This window comes from Nicotiana sylvestris, chromosome 2 (genome assembly GCF_000393655.2).
Source record: "Nicotiana sylvestris chromosome 2, ASM39365v2, whole genome shotgun sequence".
Classification (NCBI taxonomy): domain Eukaryota; kingdom Viridiplantae; phylum Streptophyta; class Magnoliopsida; order Solanales; family Solanaceae; genus Nicotiana; species Nicotiana sylvestris.
Genome location: NC_091058.1, coordinates 197,135,696 through 197,146,440, shown reverse-complemented (window position 1 = coordinate 197,146,440; position 10,745 = coordinate 197,135,696). Strand labels below are relative to the sequence as shown.

Genomic DNA, 10,745 nt, shown 5'->3' with positions numbered 1-10,745 from the left:
GCCTTTTCGAAGGCAGTAGACCAAATAGGGATCCTTCTTAATCGCCCGAGACCAAAGATTTTCAAGCTCGAAGCAGTGAAAGCACTCATAAAACAAAAGAATAAGAATCAGTAAGAAACCCTAGGTTTTGAAGTATCAGAATTGTTCTTAGACGATTATTCTAGTTGGTGATTTTAAGTTGTTTATCTTTTCAGTGTTAGGTTGTGTGTTGGTGAGAACATTAAAGGCTCTATTTATAGTGCCATTTAAGGCTCTTAGGGTTTCACAGGTTCAAACACAATAGTAGAAAGTGATGCATGGTAGATGATGATAGCAAGATTGAGTGAAATCAGAAAGAAAATAGAGGGAAAAACAGGGTCAAGTTTACCTGAGCATGAGGGTCGACTGTTGAAGTCTTTAGACCAGTGGTAAAAACCCTAATGTCTAGAGGTTACTGAATTTGACCTTTGGACATTGAATCCTCATGATGAACTCTGAGACTAACTTCATGCATGTTTCGATTTGACGAAACATGAAGGAAAATTGGAGATTTGAAGTTACATCTTTGAGTCTATGGTTCAGAATTTGGGTGCTTTAAATTTGAACGATGAAATAGGGAATAACCGGCTGGATTCGCGGATTTCAGAAGGCAAAGGGTGGTTTCAGGCTCAATCTCTGACTTATGACAGCAAATCAGATGAGTTCTCTTTTGAGCTTAGGGTTTCGTATTTAGGAGTCTTGAGTTTGTGATTGAAAGATGAAATTATATGCAAGATTCGTGGTGTAGTAGGGACAGAAAAGATATTTTACAGTGATTTCAAGTGACCTTGCACAAACTTGTGCAAGATTTTGAGAATGATGGTTGATTGAGATGAGAGAAAAGAGAGAATAAAGGGAAATGAGTTGCGGCTAAGCAAAAGAATAAATCATTAGGGTCTGGGGGCATAGGATCCAGCTCTAGGATTAAAGACGAGAGATAGAATGGAAGATGTTGGATATGTCGATCAACGACTCCGATTATTTTGGTAATTAGAATTTTAGAAATGATTTAAATGGAAAAATCGGTGGCCGTTGGATTAAAAGATTTTGGATGGTGGGGATGACATCATTGGGGGTGGGTATTAAAATTAAAAGAAGAATCAAAGACTAAACGTGAGTCGTTGATTAGATGGATCAACGACTCAGATGCATTGTGTTTCTTGTGTGAGTGTTACAGAGAGGTGACGTGCCACGAGCTGATTGGTGCAAACAGAATGGTCTGGATCGCTATAATTGAAAGAGGGGAGTGTTTGGATTGGGTATATTTCTGTTCGGGCTTGATAGTTGGGCCAAAAATAATTTAAAGAATGGCCACTTTGCCTTTGATTTGAGAATTACAATTGTATACTTTGTCCTTTAATCTCTTTTTGAATTAATTTAAATAAACTTAATAATTTTCAATAAATGTAATAAAATTATAATTATTATATATACTACTAATTATTTTAATTAATTATTTGTAGAAATACTTTATTTTCTAAATTGTAACACTAATTCAAAATATCAACACAATAGTCTAATTAACTAGAAATTAAAGAGTAATTTATTAAATTAATTATAGAACTTATATAATTTATCTATAAAAATTATTTTAATAATTTTAAAATAATAAATATATTTGTAATTACACAATATTAATACTACGCGATTAATGTTAAAACTAATACTTAATTAATTCGTGAAAAATAAGTATTTGCTACTAGAAAACACTTTAAATTAACTACTATAAATTATTAAGTATAATTAAATTAATTTTAAAAAGAAGGCTCAAAATTGACCGTCAACAGTTACAAGTTCTCGTTCATAATGGGGTCACATGCAAACAAATGATAGAATGCGAGTGTCAACTTTTATGTGATCCAGATGTTTTCTTATAAGCAAAAAAAAAGATAAGTTACCCTCTAAACTTGCATAGAAAAATAATTTATAGAACAACCTAGTCCTTTTGAAAAGATTAGTGACAAAAAAAAATAAAAAATAAGGCACGTATAGTCCAAATTAAATCCCCAAAAAATGAAAATAAAAAACAGTTTCTTTCCCCACCACCACCATTAGTTCTCCATCTTCATACCAGTGCCTTTCCTACCATCTCAAGCATTGTCACACCCTCGTACTTGAAATCAAGAAATATGTTTCTCCCCATTTGCACTTTTTCTTCTTTTTTTAACTCACTTGATAATCGAGAAACCCATTATTTTCTTCACCACTCAAGAGGGGGGCGATTGAATATACCAACACATGTCACAATGAGCTTCTTGTCGAATGATTTACACATTTTTCATTGTTTTCTCCTTTATATTATTAGAAAAATCTAAAAATTTGCTGAAACAAATTTGAATCCTCTTGAAATTTTTTTCCCAATAGACACAAAAAGTATATTTATCAGTAGGTTTTCAAAATTTTCTCGAAGGTTGCGGCTTTTTTGAATTTTTGGTGATGGTGGAGAACATTTAGTGAGTAGTGAATTCGATGGTGGTACTGATGGTATAATATTTGGTGGTAGGCTATGATTTTTGGTGGTGGAAGACTTGGATTTGGTGGTGGATGATGAAATTATTAGTGGTGGCTTGTGTTGGATTTTAGGAGGTGTGAATGCAAAATGATAAGAGTTATTTTCCCAAAAGGCACCACCAGAAAAGAAACCCTTTTCTTTTCACCTATTTATTGGCTAAAAATATAGAGCCTGCCTCATTTTTTAGAACAAAATTTTGAAAATTCTCTCTCTTTTTCTGCACCATTTTCGCAATAAAATTAATTGTCTAAATGTGATTTGCTACGTCATTTGAGTTCGCCAAAACTCTGTAATTTGATGTGCCGTTATTACAGAATAGTTTTTGGTTCTATAATGGGAGGAATTAATCCGAAAATCTTGAGTAACAGTGAGGGGATTAAATTTATTGAGGACACACAAGCAAATGGTGGGCTCAGAATTATTTTGTTTCTAATTTGACTAACAATAATCTTTTGTTATTCTGATTTTTTGGTTTTGAACATAGTTTTATTAACAATCTTAAGGAATTTAATCCCTTCATGCTCCAAAAAATATAAGATGACTTCTCCAGATATTCAAAAAGAAATTGTGACCGCATGTAAGATAGAAATAATTAAGACTATAATAGAGAATCTAAATGGTGATTATTTTTCTTTATTAGTTGATGAATCTTTTGATGTGTCACGAAAAGATTAAATTGCTATTATTTTAATATATGTTAATAGAAAATGATTTGCGATAGAAGCATTTATTGGACTAGTTCATATTCCTGATACTAGTGATTTATCCCTGAAGAAAGCAATTGTTGACGTACTTGCTTATCATTCATTAAGTTTATCTTCTGTATGTGGACAATGTTATGACGGGGCAAACACTTTAGATGCAAGTACTTTAGATAGAAGAGCTAAGGCAACAGGATATCTTAGAAGTTACCAGGCATTTGAGGCTGCTTTCGTGTTGCATTTTATGAAAGATATTTTGGGAATCACATATGATCTTAATATATCGCTCCAGAAAAAAGAGCAGGATTTTGCTAATGCCATGATAATTGTTGAAGTAGCAAAAAAATATGTCAAGAGTTAAGAGTTGGTGAATGAGATTCACTTAAAGATAATGTATCTCTATTTTGTATCAAGCAAGATATTCTGATACCCAATTTTGATGAGTCATATGCTAACTCTGGAAGATCACGATGTAAACTTGTTGATCATACAACTTTACATCATCATCATCATCGTGTGGATGTGTTTTATAAGATTATTGATTAACAACTTCAAGAACTTAGTTTTAATAAGGTGACAAGTAATGTTTTTCATGGAGTAGCTTGCCTGAATCCAGTTGATTCATTTTCTTGTTTTGACATCAGGAAGACAGTGAGAATGGCTAAATTTTATTCTGATGATTTTGATGAATTTAAATTGGGTGTCCTTGAGAATCAACTTGCTAATATATTATTGAGGTATGTGATACTGATCAAAGGTTCTCCAATTTAGGTGGACTTGGTGAACTTTCAAAAAATCTAGTTGAGACAAAGAAGGATATTACTTATCTTCTTGTATTCTACTTAGTGAAATTTGTTTTGCTTCTGCCAGTTGCCACTATAACCGTTTAAAGAGTTTTTTCTGCAATGAAGTTTATCAAGAATGACTTGCGGAATCGAATGGATGATGAATTTTAGACGGTTGAATAGTGTCTTACGTAAGAAAGAAGAAGGTATTTCATACTATTTCTAATGAGTCTGTTATAAAGACATTTCAAGAGATGAGACATCGTAGAGTACAATGATAATAATATATTTGAATTGTTTCACTAGTAGTATTGTTTTGTTGATTCCTTTATATTGATTTTGATTTATACATAGGTTAATTCTGTAAAAGTGCTTTATGATTTAGCTAAATATTGTGTATATCCATCTATCAAAAAAAATTTATTTATTATCCAAAGGTAAAAATGCAGGGTAACATTGCGTATAATAGACCCTTGTGGTCCGACGCTTTCCCGTACCCCATTCATAACGGGAGCTTAGTGCACTAGGTTGCCTTTTTTTTAATCCAAAGGTTGAACAACATTCTTGAAATTCCTGGCTGTGCTACTGACTAAAATAATGTACTTCGACTGCTGTTTATTGAATCATCTGGTTACTATTGTACAAAGCTAAAACCGTGGTTATAATCCGGATGTAATTGCTGATAATTAAAGAAAAATAAAAATTGTCCACTATTGAATAAGCTTTGAAGCTTGGGTTTGGGAATAGAAAGCTTAATATAGTTGTTTGGATTTTGATTTGGACGAGTATTATTAAAATTTGTTGTAAATGCTTGTAAGAATTAGAAGCTGAAGTTTAAGCTCTTTTCAAACTGATGTGATGTGATTTTGGTAGTTTCTTGAGCGTGTTTCAGCTTTAACAAGTTAACAGCCTTAGGCAGAGTCGGCTCTAGGGTCAAGCAAATGAAGCATATGCTTTAGGCCCCCAACTTTGAAGTATTATTTTTATCTAATATTTGGTATTTCTGTTTTTTCTGTCATAGTTATAAATTATATTTTTAATTTTTAGAATTTAATTGCGCCAATAAAAAAATATGAATCTGATTGTTCAAATCTCAAAAAAAAAAAAAACTATCATATAGTCCGAAAAAGGATTATTAGAAAAAATCGATTAAACAAAATGAATTATAATTTACATCTCAATCTCTCTCTCTCTCTCTCTCTATATATATATATATATATATATATATATATATATATATTCAATAGGCTGAGAATATGAAGGGAGTATGTAGTTGTAGCTCGCAATGGAGTAGGCTTTAGAACTTAATTGAGCATATATTTAAAACAAAGAAATAGATTAATTAACACCCCCCCCCCCCCAACCATTACTCTCAAGTCTCAGATTACAATCACTCACGTCATAAGTAGTGAACTAACATGGTGCATTGCAGTGCCTTATTCCCCTTGGTGTTGGATACCATAAATTAGGGGGGTTCACGGTTCGGTTTAATCGGTTTTTGATTAAAATCAAAATCAAACAAATTTAATCGGTTTTTAAAATTTTAATACCAAAATCAAATCAAATTAAATGCAAACCATCGGTTTGGTTGTCATTGGTTTGGTTCGATTTTTCGGTTTGTAGTAAACTAATAATAAGTCGATAATAGTGAAACAACACTAGACAATAATCTGAAAATAATTTACTAAATTTATACTTTTCGGAACTGAAAGTTTATTTACCTCTTTATATATAAAAAGAATGAACAAAAAAACAACTAAAAGTTTGCTTTCTCAAGCTTTAGCCACTGTAGTCCTACAATTTGAGTTTGCTTTCTTTACTCTTATGGTAGGATTTTTTTTAACTCTTTTGTTAGGCAAAAGTATGTGCGGAGGGTTAGAGAATTAAAGTCTCTTAAGGAAAAGAAAATTGGTCAATTCCTATTGTTTTGGGCTTAGACAATTTTTTAAGATATAAGTAGGATAAACCAAAATTCAAAATAACAATTAAATTGCATAAAATATTTAAAATTATTTAGAAAAAGATATTATATTGTATATAAATAATTATTAAATTTTGTATATAATTAATCGGTTTGGTTCGGTTTAATTTTCTGTTTTCTATAATAGAACCAAAACCAAACCAAATATTATCGATTTTTAAAATTTAAAACCAAAATCAATCCAAATAAAAAAAAACATCGGTTTACTTAATCGATTTGGTTTGATAATTTGATTTTCGGTTTGGATCGATTTTCCGTCAAACCGTAAACAACCCTACCATAAATTCATACCCTCACTCGCTCAAACACCCAACCCAAGAAATACATAATACAGTATATCACTATCCCTTTAGAAGCTGAAAGCACAAAAGCAACTTACAGGAATAGCCCGTTTAACGCAAAAATAAGCTTATTTTGATAAGTATTTTTCTCCAAATTACTTTTGGCGAGAAATATTTCGACTAATTAATTTGTAAAAGCATTTCTGAACAACAATTAATATTTGACCAAAAAATGCTTTTGGAGAAAACTACTTTTTTCTGCTCTCTCAAAAGCATTTTTTTTCCTTCCAAAAAAGTACTTTTTTTCCTTCCAAAAGCTTGGCCAAACACCTCAATTTTTTACCAAAAGTGTTTTTAGCAAAAAAAAAAAAAAACACTTTTGGCCAAAAGTAAACTTAGCAAGACAAGCTAGAATTCTGATCTTGTAGAGCTTAAAGGTCACGCTAGTTTTACTCGATTGTTGCATACCTTATCAAGAAGGGTAAGAGAAACAATCACCAAATTAGAGCTTCAATATGAGCCCACCATTGGATGTCACCTATTTTAACAAATAACATATCTTCAACTAACGCAACGTATAAGACATTTAATCTTTAATCACAGAAGGGAGAGAGTAGAACTATTTAAAGCTCAAATTTAGTACTTTAAGGCAACATAAATAGCAAAAATCCTGAGCCGCCATGGAAAACCATGGCACCTCCTCAACACAATGAAGACAGACTCATCATGCTTGCCATCGCCTGTCAAGTACCCAGTTCTGAGAATGGCTACCTGACATACAAGGCAGAGAACCGGAACCTAAAATCAAAGACAAGTAGAGAGCAGAAATAAATAAAATAGAGTCTACATAACACAGTTGGCGATAAGATAGCATTGGAAACACCAGCACTACACTGCACTGTTCACTTTTTCTTCTGGGCAGCCTTGGTGACCTTGGCACCAGTTGGGTCCTTCTTGTCAACGTTCTTGATGACACCAACAGCAACAGTTTGTCGCATGTCCCTCACAGCAAAACGACCCAATGGAGGGTACTCAGAGAAGGTCTCAACAACCATAGGCTTGGTAGGAATCATCTTAACCATACCAGCATCACCATTCTTCAAGAACTTAGGCTCTTTCTCAAGTTCCTTACCAGAACGCCTGTCAATCTTGGTCAAGATCTCAGCAAACTTGACAGCAATGTGGGAAGTGTGGCAGTCAAGCACCGGTGCATATCCATTTCCGATCTGGCCAGGATGGTTCATGATGATGACCTGGGAGGTGAAGTTGGATGCTCCCTTGGCTGGGTCATCCTTGGAGTTTGAGGCAACAAAACCACGCTTGAGATCCTTAACAGCAACATTCTTAACGTTAAACCCAACATTGTCACCAGGGAGTGCCTCCTGGAGAGCTTCATGGTGCATCTCAACAGACTTGACTTCAGTTGTCAGACCAGTAGGGCCAAAGGTCACAACCATACCAGGCTTGAGCACACCAGTCTCCACACGACCGACAGGAACGGTACCAATACCACCAATCTTGTAAACATCCTGAAGTGGAAGACGGAGGGGTTTGTCTGAGGGCCTCTTGGGCTCATTAATCTGGTCAAGAGCCTCAAGGAGGGTAGGGCCCTTGTACCAGTCAAGGTTGGTAGACCTCTCAATCATATTGTCTCCCTCGAAACCAGAGATGGGGACAAAGGGGATCTTGTCAGGGTTGTAACCGACCTTCTTGAGGTAGGAAGAAACTTCCTTCACAATTTCATCATACCTAGCCTTTGAGTACTTTGGGGTGGTAGCATCCATCTGCCAAAGAAAAAATAACAAGAGAATTAGCATGACATGGCATGTTCATTATCATAATCAATGTCATACAACCCATAAAAGCAAACCTTGTTGCAGCAGCAAATCATTTGCTTAACACCAAGGGTGAAAGCAAGCAATGCATGCTCACGGGTCTGACCATCCTTGGAAATACCAGCTTCAAAACCACCAGTGGTGGAGTCAATAATAAGAACAGCACAATCAGCCTGGGAAGTACCAGTGATCATGTTCTTGATAAAGTCCCTGTGTCCGGGGGCATCAATCACAGTGCAGTAGTACTTGGTGGTCTCAAACTTCCACAAGGCAATATCAATGGTGATACCACGCTCACGTTCAGCCTTAAGCTTGTCAAGCACCCAGGCATACTTGAATGACCTCTTGTTCATCTCAGCAGCTTCCTTCTCGAACCTCTCAATAACACGCTTGTCAATACCACCAAGCTTGTAGATCAAGTGACCAGTGGTGGTCGACTTTCCAGAGTCGACGTGGCCAATGACCACAATGTTGATGTGAAACTTCTCTTTACCCATGATTCCTTAGAAACTGAAGATCATCACAAGAACAGAAAAACCAAGAATTAAATTTTGATAGCCATAGAGACCAAAATAATTTCTACAAAGAAGCAACCATTCAATTAGACTCTTGGCAAATGGTTCTCTTTGTTATTGAAATATGTGAAACTTAAACTAGACCATGTAATATGTAAATTTTGGGGGCGGTATGAGGGACCATGAAGAAGTTTATCTTTTGCTGTTCGATTAACAGAAAACATTTTCCAAGGAAAGGATGTTCCAGGAATGTATTCCCTAGACAGAATTCATTTTTAGTCTTCAACTATTCTTATTGTTACTCCACATCACTTCAATGAAACAATCAGCCATTATCATCAATCTGGATGTCTATAAATTTTAATAGAAACGATACTATCAACCTTTCACAACTTCTTAGCAAAAAAGTTCAGTTACAAATCAAACACATGATCAAAAGGAAAACATTTTCTATCATACCAAACGTACAACAGTCTCTAGAGTTTCCAATAGCCGTACTTTTATTATTCAATTGACTTTCAAGTGTATATATCAGTAAAAATCGTTTTTTAGACCATCAACAGATCTGAATCCATGTGTAGCAAATCAAATCGAATTATCCAATTATAAGTTCATATAACATTAGTTCAAATCTAATATACACGAAATTAAGAAATGGAAGCACTATAAATATCAACTTACAAAGTTATGATATAAATTAATTAGTAAACAAAAACAGATAAATCTCATAATTCAAACATAAGAAAAAACTTCACAAGGTAATTAGACTGTGTTTTCAACAAATCACTGACAAAACACAAATTAGAATACAATTGATTTGTATGAATACATATAAATAATAAGCAGAAATAATGGAACAGATCTAACCTTTAGAAGACGAAAAGAAAAGGCGAGAGAGCTTCGCTAAAACCCTGGCTGCGCAGAACAAATGAAGCGAAGCGTTAGGGTTTGTGAAATGTACCGAGTAATGATTTTATAGCTCAGAAACCGTACCCGGGTTTGGGCTTTTTGGGCCCCCACTGTATTAGATTTACGTATTACGTAAATGTGCTTATTTGTTCTCTATGGGGTAAATTCAAAAGTAGCCAAATTTACAGGTGATTATTAAAAAATAACCACAATTTCAAAAGTAATCGAAGTATATTACACTGGAGTTCCAATATACTTATGCTGGAACTCCAATATATTATACCGGTCCAGCATAATATACAAGAACTTTCCGCGTGTTAGAGTTTCAGCATAATATGCTAGAAGTTTATACACAAGTGCAGCGATCTCCAGTATATTATGCTGAAACTTTCTGTGTTGCAGCAAAATAGTAACTATTTTTCAATGACTTTGTAAATGCTGACTATTTTTAAATGACCAGTCTGAGAACTGGCTAGCTCATGCTATTTTGTCTTTCTTTATTTATCAGAGTAAAGTTGTACTAGATGACCACAAGGTCAAAATTTGTTAGATTTTGAGTTCTCGCCAAAATGTATACAAAAAGTAAATAAAAGGGATTGGAAAAATCACATTTATTTTGTGAGAAGCCTGAATTTTAGACGGAACTAATTTGATAGGTTATTTGCTTAGCCTTAAACTACAAAAGAAACTAAGACCTTCTTATAAGGAAAGTAACCTATTTAATACCTAATGAAAATAAAATTACCTTTTCAGTTCTTTAGTCATATGATCACGCCCAACTATGTCTTATAAAAAGGACTAAGCGGTCGTTGCAAATATAATTCGGTTTACAAGTCCGAAGTCGAATCCCACAGAGAACTAAGGCTTAGCTAAAACTATTCAATATCACCAAGAAGACAAGCTCGAACAATTCCTAAGTTATAAATATTAAGATTCTTATAACTAATTAACTGAATAATTAAATTAGTAAATTAACAACTAAAGATACTACGGGTTGGAGAAAAGATTAAGGAGGTCTAGAGTTATGATTTTCCCAATTGTCGGAATCCTTCCCGCTATGTCTTCTATAATTTCACCTAAGTATTCTCTACCGATCATGAGCGCTTTGCGTGTTGTAATTTTCTCCCAAGTAATTACGACAATTTACTAGACATACTCTCCCGAGTTACGCTAGCTGGCTTTAATTACAACTCACTTAGATCGCACCC

The 10,745-nt window shown here is 34.1% G+C and overlaps 1 protein-coding gene across 1 annotated transcript; it reads right to left on the bottom strand.

The window, feature by feature from the left end:
• Positions 1–6,898: 6,898 nt before the first annotated feature.
• Positions 6,899–9,584, bottom strand: LOC104223339 (elongation factor 1-alpha-like). Its single transcript, XM_070168388.1, has 3 exons — positions 9,496–9,584; positions 8,149–8,623; positions 6,899–8,062 (listed from the first exon to the last, which is right to left on the bottom strand). Exons 2-3 carry the CDS (start codon positions 8,608–8,610, stop codon positions 7,181–7,183), a joined length of 1,344 nt encoding a protein of 447 aa, XP_070024489.1. The 5' UTR covers positions 8,611–8,623; positions 9,496–9,584; the 3' UTR covers positions 6,899–7,180.
• Between the last annotated feature and the right edge of the window lie 1,161 nt (positions 9,585–10,745).